Genomic DNA, 19,580 nt, shown 5'->3' on the forward strand with positions numbered 1-19,580 from the left:
GGGACAGGGGTAGAGGAGATGTTTGAACAGTTGCACAAAGATAAAAACACCAAATCATCATCAAACACGATCGACGATGTTATTGCAATACCTCCATCGGGTTCACGGTGATCGTAAGGCCAGAATCGTCCCAGTCCATCTCCCCCTCGCGCCCCTCAGCCCCCGTCCGCACTATCCCTCTCTGAGCGGCACGCACCCGTGCCACACCCAGCGTCACCGCTCCCAGGACCACGCACACCGCGACCACAACCACAACTGCAGATATTCCCAGCACTGCAGACACATGCGGGTTGTGCGCGTGCCAATGAAAGTGTATAAATACGCCGAGTGCACCATAAGGAGCAGGGAAGGATAAGAATGGGAATGGCGACGGTCAGCTGCTGGGCTCACCGGAGGTGCTCGAGGAATCCTCGTTTGAGTTTACGGCATCTGAGGCCGAACGAGGTTCGGCGATGAGGTGGTTGGGGGATCCAGGTACACGGGCGGTATGAAGTGGGTTCACCTGGTGAGAGGACAGATTTCACAAGCGGATTGTGTGGTCGCGAAAACAGGAAGTGCAGGGACGCTAACATTGCATGCATTAGTAGTGAACGAGGCTCAGATTGTCAGACAGTCTGAGACACAACAAGAAACATGTAATGGAGGGATGATGAGGTGAAGAAAGGAGGAAGGACGAGGCAACGGGATAGGCCTGACCTCCAAAACAAGGTCGTTGCTAAGGAAACGTCCACTGAGTTCAGTGCAGCGAATCACAAATGAACGCCGAGTCAGGTGATGCAGGTTAGTGTTCCGATAGGCCAGATGGCGCAAAGCCTGCTGGTAAACTGCCATGGGGGCAACCCCTACACAAGAGAGAAAATGGTTGAAGTTCTGGCTGAGAAACATCAAAATAAAAGATTCACACCTGGGTTCCTCCATTTTCAGGCTGTCGTGGTGGAAGAAAATAGTGATCTAGCGTTTTAAACTAGGAACAAAGAGGCCTTAGCTGCAATCATCAAGGACCGTCACTCGTAGGCCTCACCATCTATGAGCACGCCCTCGGTCGAGCTGTGCAAAGTGAGCATGGAGGAGAGTTCTGCAGGCAGTGGTAGGAGGAGCTCCTCGTATCGAGAGGCCAACGTGGACCCTTGCGAGAGCACCTCACACGCCTCCAGGTTGTGCGCCAGGCCCAGGCCCGACCTAGCCCGCTCTCCTTGAGGAATAATTGGAAAGGAGAAAAAGGTGTCGCTTCAGCACCTCCAGGTAGATCACAAAGAGGAGAAATTATATTCACATTCCGATCACAATCCTAACCTCACCTTCAGCCATGTTGTTCTCTTCACTTTGTGCTTCTACGTCCGAATCGATCCGCGGAAAGCTGAGAATGCGCAAGGCCGGAGTGAGCGGCACACCGCTCGGCCTTGCGAGGTCGGAAACGTCAGGAGCAAGAGGAGAGGCGGCGGAAAGCCATAACTGAGGCTCAGGTGCATGCCCGACCACCACATAGGCAGACACAGGTGGCACCGATGGGCAGGTGCTGTCTGGGGAACACCTGAGTGAAAGGGATTTTGTTTTTTAACCCAACAGTTTCACACAATCGGATCACAAAAAATATCCGTAAAATGACAAAAACCCAAAAGTAACGGGGCGGTGTGTTAGTTATACAATAAAATACAACGCTACGAGTTCATAGGTAGCCGCAGGTGTACGGAGTACACAGCATTGCATGGAAGGAATGGGAAAGATGATGTAATCAATCACCAAGGAGACCGAGTGCGTCAAATCAATACAATAATAAGGTTACCGTGTATTTGTTTATTCGAGGTTACTAATCGTAGGTATGTAAGGATCTGGTAATCTTTATGACATTTTGATGTGCAAAAGGTAAAACAACAACTACACAACAACCGAGTCATGTAGGTGGTGTTTATCCATCAATTTACACTTGAATTTACACGAACGCTGACCTGAACCCAACAAAGATTACATCATCCGTTCAAACTTTATATTCGCCACATGACATCACCAACATTATAATTCAGGCCGAAAGGGGTAAAAGAGGTTAACTTGAGGTTAACTTGAGGTTAACGTAAGAGGTTAACCTGAGAGGTTACCGTAAAATGTTAACTTAAGAGGTTAACTTAAGAGGTTAACTTGAGAGGTTAACTTGAGAGGTTAACGTAAGAGGTTAACCTGAGAGGTTAACGTAAAATGTTAACTTGAGGTTAACTTAAGCGGGTGTCTGCCCACACACCACGGACATTAACCAATGGCAAACTCAGCTTAGTTGAAAATCGGCCAGGATTTAGACCATCATGCACCGAGCAACATATTCGAACCCAACATTCACTGGATGACCTGGAATGCTAAATGATGAGTCACATACGTGAGCTGCGTTGAGATAGTGACGCGACGTGGCCCAGGTGACGGAAAGAACCGCGAATTTAGATATGCAGCGTGGCGCAGAGTTCGGCTGAAGGCCTCTGGATCGTCACCTTCAAGGGTCAGCACCGACTGTGTGGGGTTAAAGTGGACCTGCCATGACACACACCATACCATGTTTGAATATTGATGAGGTAAAGGTACATTAGAAGAACTTCATTTCAGAATTCCAAAACCGACACTGCAATGATCAACCAGATTTACAGCAACAAGTAGCAAGGACCTCCCCCACAACATAGCCCATCCTCTGAACCCCCACAACATAGCCCATCCTCCCAACCCCCCACATAGCCCATCCTCTGAACCCCCACAACATAGCCCATCCTCCCAACCCCCCACATAGCCCATCCTCTGAACCCCCACAACATAGCCCATCCTCTGAACCCCCACAACATAGCCCATCCTCTGAACCCCCACAACATAGCCCATCCTCTGAACCCCCACAACATAGCCCATCCACCCAACCCCCCACATAGCCCATCCTCCCAACCCCCCACATAGCCCATCCTCCCAACCCCCCACATAGCCCATCCTCTGAACCCCCACAACATAGCCCATCCTCCCAACCCCCCACATAGCCCATCCTCTGAACCCCCACAACATAGCCCATCCTCCCAACCCCCCACATAGCCCATCCTCTGAACCCCCACAACATAGCCCATCCTCTGAACCCCCACAACATAGCCCATCCTCTGAACCCCCACAACATAGCCCATCCTCCCAACCCCCACAACATAGCCCATCCTCCCAACCCCCCACATAGCCCATCCTCCCAACCCCCCACATAGCCCATCCTCCCAACCCCCCACATAGCCCATCCTCCGAACCCCCACAACATAGCCCATCCTCTGAACCCCCACAACATAGCCCATCCTCAACCCCCCACATAGCCCATCCTCTGAACCCCCACAACATAGCCCATCCTCCAAACCCCCCACATAGCCCATCCTCTGAACCCCCACAACATAGCCCATCCTCCCAACCCCCCACATAGCCCATCCTCTGAACCCCCACAACATAGCCCATCCTCTGAACCCCCACAACATAGCCCATCCTCCCAACCCCCCACATAGCCCATCCTCCCAACCCCCCACATAGCCCATCCTCTGAACCCCCACAACATAGCCCATCCTCTGAACCCCCACAACATAGCCCATCCTCTGAACCGCCACAACATAGCCCATCCTCCCAACCCCCCACATAGCCCATCCTCTGAACCCCCACAACATAGCCCATCCTCTGAACCCCCACAACATAGCCCATCCTCCCAACCCCCCACATAACCCATCCTCCCAACCCCCACAACATAGCCCATCCTCCCAACCCCCCACATAGCCCATCCTCTGAACCCCCACAACATAGCCCATCCTCTGAACCCCCACAACATAGCCCATCCTCCCAACCCCCCACATAGCCCATCCTCCCAACCCCCCACATAGCCCATCCTCCCAACCCCCACAACATAGCCCATCCTCCCAACCCCCACAACATAGCCCATCCTCTGAACCCCCACAACATAGCCCATCCTCCCAACCCCCCACATAGCCCATCCTCCCAACCCCCCACATAGCCCATCCTCCCAACCCCCACAACATAGCCCATCCTCCCAACCCCCACAACATAGCCCATCCTCTGAACCCCCACAACATAGCCCATCCTCCCAACCCCCCACAACATAGCCCATCCTCTGAACCCCCACAACATAGCCCATCCTCCCAACCCCCACAACATAGCCCATCCTCCCAACCCCCACAACATAGCCCATCCTCCCAACCCCCACAACATAGCCCATCCTCCCAACCACCCTCCTACAACCTCCCCCACACCTCCTTCTTTGGCACAGCCTGTCCCTTCCAAACCCCCCACCGGCAGTCTGCACCACCACCCCAAGCCTCCTCTCCCACCCCTATGCCACAGCCCCCTCTCCCACCCCTATGCCACAGCCCCCTCTCCCACCCCTATGCCACAGCCCCCTCTCCCACCCCTATGCCACAGCCCCTCTCCCACCCCTATGCCACAGCCCCTCTCTCACCCCGATGCCACAGCCCCCTCTCCCACCCCAATGCCACAGCCCCCTCCTCCACCCCCACGCCACTGCAGCCTTCATCCCCCCACACCCCTCCTCCCCCCACGTCTTTCACACTGCAGATAACACGCTCCCACATACTAACAAACCTTCATGCCTCTGCCTAAACTGTCAAAAGCTGAGAAATCAAGGCCTTCTTGGCAGGCGAGTAGGCAGGCAATGTCTCGTCGGGAGTCCCGGGTGCCCGACCTCAATAAGAGTCCCCACAGCTCACCATGTAGATACTCTCCAAGCTGCGCGGCCACGCCACCTGCACACGCAAATGGTGAGAAGAAAGCGCAGAAGTTTCACAAGAATAACACGCAATGAAGGGACGGACAGATGATGCTTTACGTTTCTACAATGTGAGCACCAATCCATTAAACGGTCCATTTTCACACATGCCGTGGAGTTGGTGCCAACCGCAGCTCTCGCAGATGGTGCTGCAGGTCCAGCTTCAAATCCGCACTAATGCCAATTATAACGGCGATTGTCCCGATACAGCATGGGCAGGATCCGCATGGCAGAGCATGCACGGGCAGGATCCGCATGGCAGAGCATGCACGGGCAGGATCCGCATGGCAGAGCATGCACGGGCAGGATCCGCATGGCAGAGCATGCACGGGCAGGATCCGCATGGCAGAACATGCACGGGCAGGATCGGCATGGCAGAGCATGCACGGGCAGGATCCGCATGGCAGAGCATGCACGGGCAGGATCCGCATGGCAGAGCATGCACGGGAAGGATCCGCATGGCAGAGCATGCACGGGCAGGATCCGCATGGCAGAGCATGCACGGGCAGGATCCGCATGGCAGAACATGCACGGGCAGGATCCGCATGGCAGAACATGCACGGGCAGGATCCGCATGGCAGAACATGCACGGGCAGGATCCGCATGGCAGAGCATGCACGGGCAGGATCCGCATGGCAGAGCATGCACGGGCAGGATCCGCATGGCAGAGCATGCACGGGCAGGATCCGCATGGCAGAGCATGCACGGGCAGGATCCGCATGGCAGAGCATGCACGGGCAGGATCCGCATGGCAGAACATGCACGGGCAGGATCGGCATGGCAGAGCATGCACGGGCAGGATCCGCATGGCAGAGCATGCACGGGAAGGATCCGCATGGCAGAGCATGCACGGGCAGGATCCGCATGGCAGAGCATGCACGGGCAGGATCCGCATGGCAGAACATGCACGGGCAGGATCCGCATGGCAGAACATGCACGGGCAGGATCCGCATGGCAGAACATGCACGGGCAGGATCCGCATGGCAGAGCATGCACGGGCAGGATCCGCATGGCAGAGCATGCACGGGCAGGATCCGCATGGCAGAGCATGCACGGGCAGGATCCGCATGGCAGAGCATGCACGGGCAGGATCCGCATGGCAGAGCATGCACGGGCAGGATCCGCATGGCAGAGCATGCACGGGCAGGATCCGCATGGCAGAGCATGCACGGGCAGGATCCGCATGGCAGAGCATGCACGGGCAGGATCCGCATGGCAGAGCATGCACGGGCAGGATCCGCATGGCAGAGCATGCACGGGCAGGATCCGCATGGCAGAGCATGCACGGGCAGGATCCGCATGGCAGAGCATGCACGGGCAGGATCCGCATGGCAGAGCATGCACGGGCAGGATCCGCATGGCAGAGCATGCACGGGCAGGATCCGCATGGCAGAGCATGCACGGCCAGGATCCGCATGGCAGAGCATGCACGGGCAGGATCCGCATGGCAGAGCATGCACGGACAGGATCCGCATGGCAGAGCATGCACGGGCAGGATCCGCATGGCAGAGCATGCACGGGCAGGATCCGCATGGCAGAGCATGCACGGGCAGGATCCGCATGGCAGAGCATGCACGGGCAGGATCCGCATGGCAGAGCATGCACGGGCAGGATCCGCATGGCAGAGCATGCACGGGCAGGATCCGCATGGCAGAGCATGCACGGGCAGGATCCGCATGGCAGAGCATGCACGGGCAGGATCCGCATGGCAGAGCATGCACGGGCAGGATCCGCATGGCAGAGCATGCACGGGCAGGATCCGCATGGCAGAGCATGCACGGGCAGGATCCGCATGGCAGAGCATGCACGGGCAGGATCCGCATGGCAGAGCATGCACGGGCAGGATCCGCATGGCAGAGCATGCACGGGCAGGATCCGCATGGCAGAGCATGCACGGGCAGGATCCGCATGGCAGAGCATGCACGGGCAGGATCCGCATGGCAGAGCATGCACGGGCAGGATCCGCATGGCAGAGCATGCACGGGCAGGATCCGCATGGCAGAACATGCACGGCCAGGATCCGCATGGCAGAGCATGCACGGGCAGGATCCGCATGGCAGAGCATGCACGGGCAGGATCCGCATGGCAGAGCATGCACGGGCAGGATCCGCATGGCAGAGCATGCACGGGCAGGATCCGCATGGCAGAGCATGCACGGGCAGGATCCGCATGGCAGAGCATGCACGGGCAGGATCCGCATGGCAGAGCATGCACGGGCAGGATCCGCATGGCAGAGCATGCACGGGCAGGATCCGCATGGCAGAGCATGCACGGGCAGGATCCGCATGGCAGAGCATGCACGGGCAGGATCCGCATGGCAGAGCATGCACGGGCAGGATCCGCATGGCAGAGCATGCACGGCCAGGATCCGCATGGCAGAGCATGCACGGGCAGGATCCGCATGGCAGAGCATGCACGGGCAGGATCCGCATGGCAGAGCATGCACGGGCAGGATCCGCATGGCAGAGCATGCACGGGCAGGATCCGCATGGCAGAGCATGCACGGGCAGGATCCGCATGGCAGAGCATGCACGGGCAGGATCCGCATGGCAGAGCATGCACGGGAAGGATCCGCATGGCAGAGCATGCACGGGCAGGATCCGCATGGCAGAGCATGCACGGGCAGGATCCGCATGGCAGAGCATGCACGGGCAGGATCCGCATGGCAGAGCATGCACGGGCAGGATCCGCATGGCAGAGCATGCACGGGCAGGATCCGCATGGCAGAGCATGCACGGGCAGGATCCGCATGGCAGAGCATGCACGGGCAGGATCCGCATGGCAGAGCATGCACGGGCAGGATCCTCATGGCAGAGCATGCACGGGCAGGATCCGCATGGCAGAGCATGCACGGGCAGGATCGGCATGGCAGAGCATGCACGGGCAGGATCCGCATGGCAGAGCATGCACGGGCAGGATCCGCATGGCAGAGCATGCACGGGCAGGATCCGCATGGCAGAGCATGCACGGGCAGGATCCGCATGGCAGAGCCTGCACGGGCAGGATCCGCATGGCAGAGCATGCACGGGCAGGATCCGCATGGCAGAGCATGCACGGCCAGGATCCGCATGGCAGAGCATGCACGGGCAGGATCCGCATGGCAGAGCATGCACGGGCAGGATCCGCATGGCAGAGCATGCACGGGCAGGATCCGCATGGCAGAGCATGCACGGGCAGGATCCGCATGGCAGAGCATGCACGGGCAGGATCCGCATGGCAGAGCATGCACGGGCAGGATCCGCATGGCAGAGCATGCACGGGCAGGATCCGCATGGCAGAGCATGCACGGCCAGGATCCGCATGGCAGAGCATGCACGGGCAGGATCCGCATGGCAGAGCATGCACGGGCAGGATCCGCATGGCAGAGCATGCACGGGCAGGATCCGCATGGCAGAGCATGCACGGGCAGGATCCGCATGGCAGAGCATGCACGGGCAGGATCCGCATGGCAGAGCATGCACGGGCAGGATCCGCATGGCAGAGCATGCACGGGCAGGATCCGCATGGCAGAACACACTTTAAACCACAGAGCGAGTTTGAGTTCAGTTTCACCTCGTTACAGGTCGAGCACTCAGATTTAATTACGGAATCTGCTGGCAAGGCCCAAGCAGCAGGTCGAGATTCAGTACCCCAGACAAAGACACGCGGACAAGCAGACAAGTCGGTAGACATATCTGCTCACCGGTGTTGTGGAAAGCGCATCATGAAGCGACCGTTTAACGGTTTGAATGAATCAGCCAATGAATGCGGTTTGCCTCCACGCAGTGTGGGAATCTCAAAATACGAATGGCAAATTGGGCATGGTGGAGTTGGAATGGCATGGATGGAAGGTGACATCACCTTTGTGAAGTCTCCCGGTGTGGTTAGTAGAGCTGTTACCTGGGAATATCCCAAAACATGAAGGTCAGGTGTGGGGTCTTTTGAACTTGGACATGTTGTTTATCCATCTTTGTTTATTTACTGATAGACTATTTGTCTGGCTCACTGGCAACTTGGTATGAGGAAAGTGATAAACAAATACATGTACACAAACAACTAAAGATGTATAAAAACAATCGGGAGACAAAAAAATAAAATGACTTCATCAGTCGATAAAAGACAAACAGGTAAATCAACCAGACAGATAAGATGTACTTCACAACGTGTACCTTGCCAGCAAGCACCAATCACAACCTGCGTCTCCAGGTCTGCCCCAGAGATCGGCCAGTCACTGGACACCTGATAAGGGTCGTACGATACCCCATCCACCAACAGAGTGACGGCAGGATAGTCCACGTTTATAACGTAAAAATGCCACTCGTTGTCGCAGGCCTGGCGGGAATAGAAATAATTTAGACTTTGGAGAGAAGGAAACATTTCACCTAAAGAGGAACTGGGGAGGGGGTGGGGGGGGGGGGGGAGGGGGGGAGGAGGCCTCCAGCCGGGTTATATATTTGAGCAACAATCAAAGGGGTTCATTTGTACACAGGTATGGAGGTTTCCAGGGTTGGTTTGGTTTTTCTGGTGAATACAGGTGAACCACAGTGTCCTTGTTGATACACCGGGTGTATTGAGAGACTCGTCTCAAGGTAAAGGGTTAAACGTATTATGTGAAAAATAAAACGGATCGATCAGTCTATCGAGTACAGTATAATGAGCGAAAGACATCGTTCACCTGTTCAAGTTTCCAGTAGAAATCTGCAGGATGCGATCCTCCCTGCTCGATGACATCACGTCGAAATGAGAAGATTACGCGACACTCGTGCAGGAAGAGGCTCAACTTCCTGATGCCAGTGCCTGTGCACATAGGCCCACATCTCAGAACATGGAGACTTTGCACTACTGAGAATTTAGCACAAACACCACTCGAGAAGAACCACAGCTTCCGCTTAACCGGTCTACATCCTCCCAGCCTACCCATGGTCCCATTTGGACAAATCCTACCCCGTCCAGCCCTTTACAAGAACACACCTCCTCCCTCTCCAAGTAAAGTCTGTGACCAACATATTACGATCAAGGTCGAGTCCGAAGCTAAACTACGGTAAATGTGTTGAGATCGAGCACATTCTAAATTGTGTGAAGGTGAAAACAGTCACCTGTCCTGTCACCCTCACAAATGACGGCTTCCCTCGCATCTCCCCCGGCACGGTGACGCAGCCATACAGACAGAGAGAATGCTCCAGACAGGTTCAACGCCTGGTTCAACATAAATGCCTAGGTGGGACAAAGTAAGGCAAACACACGTTTGTAACGACCACGTATGCGTGACATCCATTACAATTGTTTGGGAGTTATTCATCCAGTTAATGAGACTAATGCCACACCTGAGTGTCCAGGACATGAGAAGTTAACGCTCACCTCGCTCCCTTCGAAGTGATGTCTGGAGGACGAGGGAAGCTTGGAGCTAAGGTTGTTGGCAGCCTGAAGTAGCTCAACAGCACCCGAGTCTGCACCTGAGTGTGGGGGTTAAAAGGTAATGTGAGAACCTAGTGTTGGGGGGAGGGGGCGGGATGAATTTGAGGCAGTGAGGAGGGGAGGAAAGAGGGAAGCATCATAATGCATCGACCGACGCATCATAATGCATCGACCGACGTGGGCGGGTCGCGCCGTATGAGCAATCAGAAGTGACCGAGCGAAGCTACCATCCAAATGCTGACGCAATTTTACACCCCCCACAATCTTCAACACACAGTATACCATTTTCAGTAAAGTATTTGCATTTATTCCCCTGTTTTGAATTTGCATTGCATTTCTGAATTGGCATACTGTGTGTTGAAGATTGTGGGGGGGGGGGGGGGGGGGGTGTAAAATTGCATCAGCATTTGGATGGTAGCTTCGCTCGGTCACTTCTGATTGCTCATACGGCGCGACCCGCCCACGGGGAACGTATTGGTCTCCCGAGCACATCGATTAGGATCTCCGGAGCAATAGGCAGTACCCCGAGCCCTTCACACAAGGCCAGGATATAAAGGGTGCGCACCATCCATGCAAGGGCATGCATTCCATTCTTTCACTCAAAGTCAGGAGATTGAAGAGAGGAAGGGATATCAAGAGCACTACAGGGTCACAAAGGTGATATCAACAAGGTCTTACCACAGAGGCGCCGGCGGGAAAGTTCTGAATAGGTGTCCCGGTCACACGTCCGTCCTCCCACCCCAGTCTCCACGGCAACAGATGCCTGTAGGCTGGTCGGTGTGGCTTGGCAGGTTTCGAGGGCAATTCCCGGGAAGAGGGGAAGTGCCCCGCCACCAGCTGGGTACTCGATGGTGTCACTCCATCCTGAGTGTGGTGTATAGTTAGGGTGTGAAAACTCTCGCCATTATACTCTGCTCAAATAAGATACCATTCGACCGTCTGGTGAACCTCACCTTGCCAGCCATGACGGCAAGGTGCGCGGATGTGAATGCGTACGATGGCGTCTCGCTGGGCCCGTCGCTTCCCGCAGTCAAACGCCGTAACGATAAACTCCATCGTGCGCTCTGAACCATCCGCGTCGGGTAACAGGCCTGCCACCCTCACGTTCCCTGCAATAAATAAAACCACCTCATCTCACCAAAAGCCTTAGACATGAAAGCCAACAAAGATAAACCGTCGCCGTGATATAAACTCATTTACATCATGGGCTTTTCATAGCCAATCAGAGACGCACAGCATCAAAACATGCCAATCTTCACTAAAATGATGCATCCTTTGCATATTCTTTGTATACACGAGGATGTAAAGTGAAAAATCTGAGAATTAACCCAACTGGTAATTTTTAGTTTAGTTCCTCTTTAATCATTCGCATTTTGTTCCTGAATCTGACAAGTTGAAATGACGTTTTGTTGGACACATTTACGTTTTCTTCCATGTTACCCGTCAGTTACCCGTTACCCCTGATGACACACTATGGTATTGTAGCATTTTGAATCTCCTCCCGTTTATCTGATAATGATGTACTCTCCACCATGAAAAAGCAAACATGTAGAATTGATCATGTAATTGTTGAAGGAATGTTCCAGCATTCACTCAAAGTGCCTTTTGGTCACAAGGGAAGTATAGAACGCATGATTCCAAGTTTTCATATAATGTGATTGCGTCATGCAATAGTCGTTCAGGGTGCATGAGTTTCACGTGTTGAGGTGTTTACAGGTGACACGAGGCATTCAGAGACACCAGCATGTGGATCATCAAAAACAAAATAAAAACTCTGATTACATTATTTAACTAGATTGGCACTCTCCGACGACATCGACCGATATGCCTCCGCTCCCATTATTACATCATACATACTTGTACCAAGTTTGATTCAATCCTCTTCAACATCACATTTTTACCTGACATAACCTCTAACCTTTGATTCCAAAATTTAATCAGTTCATCTTTTCATCATAATATATACTTGTACCAAATGTGGTCAAAATCCCATTACTGGTTCACAAGTTAGCTTGGTAACAGAAGTTTTACCTAGAGGGGCCTTTGACCTCTTGACCCCATAATGTAATCCACTTATCTTTTCATCATTATACATACTTGTACCAAGTTTGACTTGGTTCCCTTCAGCCATGAAGTTATCACGGTAACAAAATCCTATGACAAAAAATGACCTTCGAACTCTTGATGCAGAAATCTAATCAGTTCATCTTTGCATCATAATACATATATTTGTACAAACTTTGGTCAAAATCCCATCACTGGTTCACAAGTTTTTGCGGTAACAGAATTTTTATCCAACAGGACCACTGACCTTGGACCTCTTGACCCCATAATCTAATCCGTTCATCTTTTGCATCATTATACATACCTGTACCAAGTTTCACTTTGTTCCCTTCAGCCGTTCTTACGTTATCGAGGTGACGAAAACCTATTACAGTCTCTGACCTTTGACCTCTTTACCTCAAAATCTAATCAGTTCATCTTTCCATCATAATGCATAATTGTACCAACTTTGGTCAAAATCCCATCACTGGCTCACAATCAAAATAAAGACCAGTTACTGCACTGCAGTTACAAGAAGGAAGCCGGACATTAGCAATACCTACATAAACACACACACATACATATATATATATATATACACACATATACGGTTTTTAGAACCTTCACTTTGTAAAATAATAATTCATGTAAATATCCCCCTTTGAAAAGGTTGCACCCTAGTTAGGCCATGTACAACACGTAGGACACCATAGGATCTTCTTTAGTTATTTCATTAGTCTATGTTTCAGTTAAGGATCTGTTTCCAATAGTTTGACTCTGCGTTGTATTAATCAAATAACCTAGGCCCCTTCAATTATCCCCAATCTCTCTCTCTCTCTCTCTCTCTCTCTCTCTCTCTCTCTCTCTCTCTCTCTCTCCAAAGTGCCAGTAGCCGTATTGCAGCGTTCGCTGCCTTGGAGCTAAAGCTCGCCCAAAGCCGCCATTGCCAGCAACGTCGCTCCCTTTTGGTTTGTTCCTGCCCGCCGCCATTACGCACGCGGTCAGAGTGGGAGAAAAAGGGAGGAGCGGCCAGGAACACAGGCGTGGCCCCATCAACGCGTCACGAGGGGAGGTACTGATGAACCCTCGTGACCAATCCGGGCCGAGGTGTGTTCACCGGTAGCGGAGCAAAGCGGACGCAGCTTGATACGCGAGGCTTCTAATAAAAGCGCGAGCGCGAAGCCTTTTTACGGAGATGAACGAGAGAGCAGATGCGGGGGACATCGGCAGATGCGAGAGAACAGCGAAGAGGCGGCGAACATAAGAACATTGCGCGGAGGATCGTTTGGGACGATCGTTTTCGATACGAACTGCCATGGTTTTGAGAGCGTTCGGCACGCTGTACGTACGCGCATTCCAGCCCCTCACGTTTGTAAGGTCCGGTCGCGCGTTAAGCTGCCAGCCGTTCTTCGCCCGCGGACCCGGAGCCTGGACCATCCCATCGCCTGGAACCATCTGCCTGGACCTTCCTCCCCTACCAGCTACCATTCCGTGTGAGTGTGTTTGTATTGTCATGGGCGTGTTATATAAGAGTGTATAAGGTTGCCCGATGTCCTTTTGTTTCCTCTTCTTGTATATTCCCTTCTTTCGTTTCCTCTTTTAGATAGTTAATAAACCATATTTGTTCTTCCTTCACCCTTCTCATTCTTTGGTTTCCTCTCATCCGATCGTCTTCGTCTTTTCCCCATTGAATATCGGTGGCACGATATAGGAACCGCTCAGAATCGGGTTAGTCTTTTTGCTAACGGCTTGGATCGTGGATTGCTAAACCGCTCGGCAATTACCATCACATCCGCGGTTCGAGCAGGGACTATTTTCCCTGCTTTGCGGAGAGATCGGTGAAGGTATTTGGGAAACCTTTGACCAATCTCATCCCGCAAAGGAGTGGGATAGTTCCAGGACCGGAGACGGCCAGCTTAACAAGACAAGGGGATTAACCCCCCCCTTGCTAACGGGAGTGCCGTACTCTGCGATCTGCAACAATATATATATATATATATATATATATATATATATATATATATATATATATATATATATATATATATACATATATAAATAAAACATATATATATATATATATATATATAAATAAAAACATATATATATATATATATAAATAAATAAAAATATATATTATATATATATATATATATATATATATAAACATATATATATATATATACACATATAAAAACATATATATATATATATATATATATATATATATAAATATATATATATATATATAATATATATATATAAAAACATATATATATATATTGTTGCGGTTTTGAGTTTGTACAATAAAGGTTAATTTCCCCCTCATAGTTTAGTCACACTACAACACGTAGCCTCGCGATAGTTCAGTTATGTCTTAGTAAATGTAAGCATAGTCCTTTTCCTGTGTTAGTTTTGCGTTGAGTAGAATAATGAGAGTTAGGTCCTTTCATTGCCTTATGCCGCCTTATGCCACCTTTTGGCTTTTGGTGCAAATTAACACGAGGCAGGCCTGGCAAGTCGAGGCAAGACCGAAGGAGGGCGGAGGAGAAGCCGACGGTAAGAGCGAGCCGCCAATCAGGGCTCAAAGGGAGTGGCTGCGGCACTGCGTCACAACGTGTGGTTAGAACATTCGAGAGAGCTAAGGGGGTTGGCAATATAACCCGTTGCGCGAAGCCCCCACGGCAGTTCTGTGGAGAGGTGAGCTTGCAAGTTATGAGAAGGGAGAGGCGCTTGTTGAACGAGTTCTGAGAGAAGACGCGCATGAACCAAGTTATAAGCGCTCTTACAAATTAAACGCTCGGTTGAGCTTGAGGCAGAACCTCTGTTGGGTTACGCGAGTGAGAGCGCGCCGTTATTTAATTGCGCTGTGGAAAACCGCCAAGCCTGGCGAGAGACGCGGACATTTCCCTCCCGCCTGCCTGCTCTGCCCTTTGTTTCAATACCAAAGGTAACTGCACGGACCACGTGGTACGCAATCCGCTCGGTGTACTCAAATTACGTGTGGCTCGTGCGAGGCTTGATTCCCCGCTTCCGCGGCGGCGCAGGTACTTAGGTACGTGCGAACATCGTCCCGGAACCCTACCCTGCGTTTGCCCGGGAGGGGCGATTCAAGTCTCTCGGTTGTGCCGACCCAAAAAGAACAAGGGGCTTAATCTCCCCTTGGTAAGGGCAGGAGGGTCGCGCAGAAACCGAATTGGCTTGCTCTTATCACCTGACCAACTCATTCACCTAGTTTTGTCATAATCTGTCCACAACCTTTTGAAATATCATGTTAAATATCGTTTTTGGCCTTATCACTCAACAGTGAAGAATCACTGAAAAAATTCTAATATCTGGATATGTATCTTCACCAAAATTGAATCGATTCGTCATTGTCACACACCTAACCGGTCCACCAAGTTTCCTCAGAACACATCCATAACTTGAAATATCCTGCTCACAGACAGACAAACTTCCATCATAAGGTGTGAAAAGGGATGAAAACATAACTTCCATCCACCTTCAGTGGCAGAGGTAACAATCCAGGACTACCCCAGGTCTCTCAGAAAATGAGAGGAAATGATTGGAACCTTCAAGCAGGGTGTTACATTTGCCACATTACAAGGTTCTTCAACATGAGGAGAGGAAGTGTTTATGATCTCACAAAATGTCGTCAAGCTACTGGATCAACGAGAGATATACCAAGAAGGGACATCCCAGGATAACGACTCCCACTCAGGACCGATACATTCACACGACCCATCGACACAATCTGTTTCAAACTGCCCAGGGCACTGCAAACACACTTGGACCTCGATGTTGAGATTCCTACCGGACGTGGACATACTCGGTGTAGTGATTCCTGCCGGACGTGGACATACTCGGTGTTGAGATTCCTACCGGACGTGGACATACTCGGTGTAGTGATTCCTACCCGGATGTGGACATACTCGGTGTAGTGATTCCTTCCTGGACGTGAACATACTCGATGTTGAGATTCTTACCGGACGTGGACATACTCGGGGGTTGAGATTCCTACCAGACGTGGACATACTCAGTGTCGTGATTCCTACCAGACGTGGACATACTCGGTGTAGTGATTCCTACCTGGACGTGAACATACTCGATGTTGAGATTCTTACCGGACGTGGACATACTCGGGGGTTGAGATTCCTACCAGACGTGGACATACTTGGTGTTGAGATTGTTACTTCCACGTTGGATCCCATTGTGAAAACATTCATCACAACGCGGTATTACGTGATGACGTCACAGTAAAATGGACATGCAATTATTCAGAATTTATCTCTGTCAGAGGTTTGCACCTCATCTGTGTCCCATGATGTCACATAATAAATATATCGCATCAACAACAGTCACGTGTTCCGTGTTTTTGTGGCAGAGAGTATGTAACTAACCAGTAACCAGTTACATTACCTTGTTATAACAGGTAATGACCCGGCATACTAACACATTTCAATAAATTGTACACATACAGTTATGGCCATGGAGTGCGATTCACCGTCCATGTCGATGGAGAATGGCGAACCGGGGGTAAGTATCTCATAACCACAGATCTGGCCAAACTGTGGTGAGCAATCGCCATCGGTCGCTTCCACTCGCAGGACAACGGCCTCCCCTCGGCCCGCAGATCCTTTGCTCTCGGACTCGCCTGTGTCAGCTTCGTCTCCGGTCTTCTTTTTTAACAGCGTTGCCTCGTATACAGGCCGCGTGAACTTTGGAACAAACTCGTTCACATCCTGCACCTGCATGCGCACCGTGGCTCTGTGTAGGGGCGAAAGGTGGTGACAGGAGGTGGGGAGGTGGTGGTGAGGGGGTGGGGGGGGGGGGAGGGATTACGTAAACAGGGATCGCAGGGCAGAGGATCAACTGTTAATGGTTGGCACTCAAAAAAGAAAGAAAAAAACTTAAATCTTCTTCATCATTAGCACTTGAATCGTGATTCATAGTTTCTACATCCATACGCCCATAGTCATTATTAAAAATCGTTAAAATATCTATATAAATAAAACAGAGTGTGTGTGTGTGTGTGTGTGTGTGTGTGTGTGTGTGTGTGTGTGTGTGTGTGTGAGTGTGTGTATATGTTACCTATAGACTCCTAAACGGAGAGGCTCACGTACTTGATTTTTGGCATAGACATGGCCATTGGGCCTGGGAAGGACATGGCCTCCCTAAATATGACCTCCGATGACGAGATCCATATTTTTTATTCATATTTACCTCAGCGCATTTCAGCGAGGAACATTATACACTGATCTCAGCCTGTGCCAGAGCAGCTCGCTGATTCGCTCAGAGCGATCACGTGATGTTCCATCCTCGCCGCCAGAATCCACGCTGCCTGCCATACTATAGATCCCTCCACTTCCCCCCCTCCCCTTTACCCTTCCCCCTCCCCTCCCCATCCCCCCATCTCCCCCGCCCAGCAACGCCGGGTACTTCTGCTAGTAATATAATATTTTTTAGAACATACAAAGGTGGGGAGAGGGGGTCACGGTTAAGCCAACGTAGAACTTGAAACACTCGAAACACTCAATTTGGGACAAATCCATGAATGAAAAAACTAAAGTGGAACGGCCTGCTCTCAGATGATTGTGCTAGGTGGTTAGAGTTTAAAACACAATGTACGCGACAGCGGTTTGGGCAGAATTCCTGATTCACTCTGACCTGCTTCACATCTATTACCGACCAAACAAATGGAACATCCAATGGAACGTGAAGCTTGGAAAAGCTACAGATTGGCATGAAGGATGCACTAGATTTCAAACAAACAAACAAAATCAACATCGGCAACAACGGCCTTGTGGAATCTGTACAGCAAGTCACTACTCCACCATGGCTCCAGGACGAGCTCTTTTCCCACAAAGGGCGAGAAGGTGAGCTGGTGGATGCGCTAGTTCGAGCTGAAGGTTAGGAATGCGGAACAAAATCAATGACTGGTATAAATGAGTAATTATCGGTCCTGTTATGAGGTTCGGTGTCACGTGATTCTTCATGTGAACCTCAAAATCAAACTGATAGCTCGTCAGTCCATATTCTGAATAAATGGTTACGTTGTGGCGGGCACAAGGGGCAATAATTCCGTGCACCAGTGGGTGGCGCGAGCTTCCAGGCGGGGAACTAAAATGCATGCCCCGTCTTTCGACCGATCGGCCACGCCCGGGGGCAAGGTGTGGCCTCGGGACATATATGCGGGCTCTAAGCTCGAGCCCGCCCAGTGCTGAAGTGCGAGCTCTGAATAAAGACTCTTGTTGTACCAACGCGTTGTGGCCTACCTCTCTGGCAATCGAGTCGTGTGTGCGCAGCACCACGCTGGTGACCCCGATTGGTTCAGCCGTTGCTGACCCCCGAACGCGCCATGGCTACCAACGCCGTCGCAGTCAAACTTCAGGAGTTTTGGGAAGCGCAAGCCGACGTTTGGTTTGTGCAGGCCGAAGCGCAATTTCAGCTCCGAGGCATCACGGCGGACGAGACCCGGTACTACCACGTGGTCGATGCCCTCGGGCCCGGCACTGCCGCCCGAGTCGTGTCCATCCTTCGGCGCCCGCCGGGCGACCACAAGTACAAGGCGCTCAAATGTCTCCTCCTCGCCACGTTCGGGCTCACAGAGATCGAACGTGCCTGCGACACGCGGTTGGTTTACGGTGCTGCCGTAGTGGCTCCCGGTGCGGAGGCTCCAGCGCCCCCGGCTTCCCTCGTGGCCGCTGCTGCGCCCCGCCCACTACCGCCGCCGCCGGCACGGCCGACGCGGGCGCCACCGCCGCAAACCTGTTGCTACTACCATGCCAGGTTCGGCCGCAAGGCTAAAAAGTGCCGCCCGCCGTGTTCTTTTGACGGGTCGGGAAACGACCTGGCCGGCACTCACTTGCGGCCCTGAGCGTCGGCCATTCCGGCAGCCTCCTGTTCATCAGACACTTTGTCCGGGCGCCGTTTTCTTTGCGACAGGAGCGCAGGTAAGCATCCTCCCCGCCTCCACGTCCGACAAGCAAACCGCGGGCCGGGGCCCCGCTTTGCTTGCCGCCAACGGTACACCCATCCGCACATTCGGGAAGCATTGCCTCTCACTGCGGTTCGGAGGGCAGCGCTTTCAATGGTCGTTCGTTACCGCCAGCGTGCCAATGGCCCTGCTCGGCGCGGACTTCCTATGTGCGCATGGGCTGTTGGTCGACGTTAAGCGCAGACGTCTCGTCCAGGCCGAAACCTTCAGCTCGCTCGCTCGAATTTACCCCCCTCCTCGCCAGTTTCCCGGCCCTCACGCGGCCCACCTTCTCAGCGGTGGCCGTCAAACACGGGGTGGAGCACCATATCCCCACGGTCGGGCCGCCGGTCTACGCCCGGGCACGCCGACTCGACCCCACGAAGC

The 19,580-nt window shown here is 52.4% G+C and overlaps 1 protein-coding gene across 1 annotated transcript in view; it reads right to left on the reverse strand.

Annotated features, from left to right (window-relative positions):
* Positions 1-19,580, reverse strand: part of LOC137417038 (calsyntenin-1) — a 34,744-nt gene that overhangs the window by 3,666 nt on the left and 11,498 nt on the right. The window contains exons 4-17 of the mRNA XM_078771463.1: positions 16,722-16,984; positions 11,128-11,283; positions 10,853-11,038; positions 10,118-10,212; positions 9,856-9,973; positions 9,435-9,556; positions 8,929-9,091; positions 4,597-4,757; positions 2,366-2,514; positions 1,299-1,531; positions 1,022-1,192; positions 697-842; positions 391-502; positions 92-273 (exon numbers count right to left, since the gene is read on the reverse strand). Coding sequence (XP_078627589.1) covers positions 92-273; positions 391-502; positions 697-842; positions 1,022-1,192; positions 1,299-1,531; positions 2,366-2,514; positions 4,597-4,757; positions 8,929-9,091; positions 9,435-9,556; positions 9,856-9,973; positions 10,118-10,212; positions 10,853-11,038; positions 11,128-11,283; positions 16,722-16,984 — 2,257 coding nt within the window. The remainder of the gene's footprint in view (positions 1-91; positions 274-390; positions 503-696; positions 843-1,021; positions 1,193-1,298; positions 1,532-2,365; positions 2,515-4,596; positions 4,758-8,928; positions 9,092-9,434; positions 9,557-9,855; positions 9,974-10,117; positions 10,213-10,852; positions 11,039-11,127; positions 11,284-16,721; positions 16,985-19,580) is intronic.

This window comes from Myxine glutinosa, chromosome 2 (genome assembly GCF_964187855.1).
Source record: "Myxine glutinosa chromosome 2, kmMyxGlut1.1, whole genome shotgun sequence".
Classification (NCBI taxonomy): Eukaryota; Metazoa; Chordata; class Myxini; order Myxiniformes; family Myxinidae; genus Myxine; species Myxine glutinosa.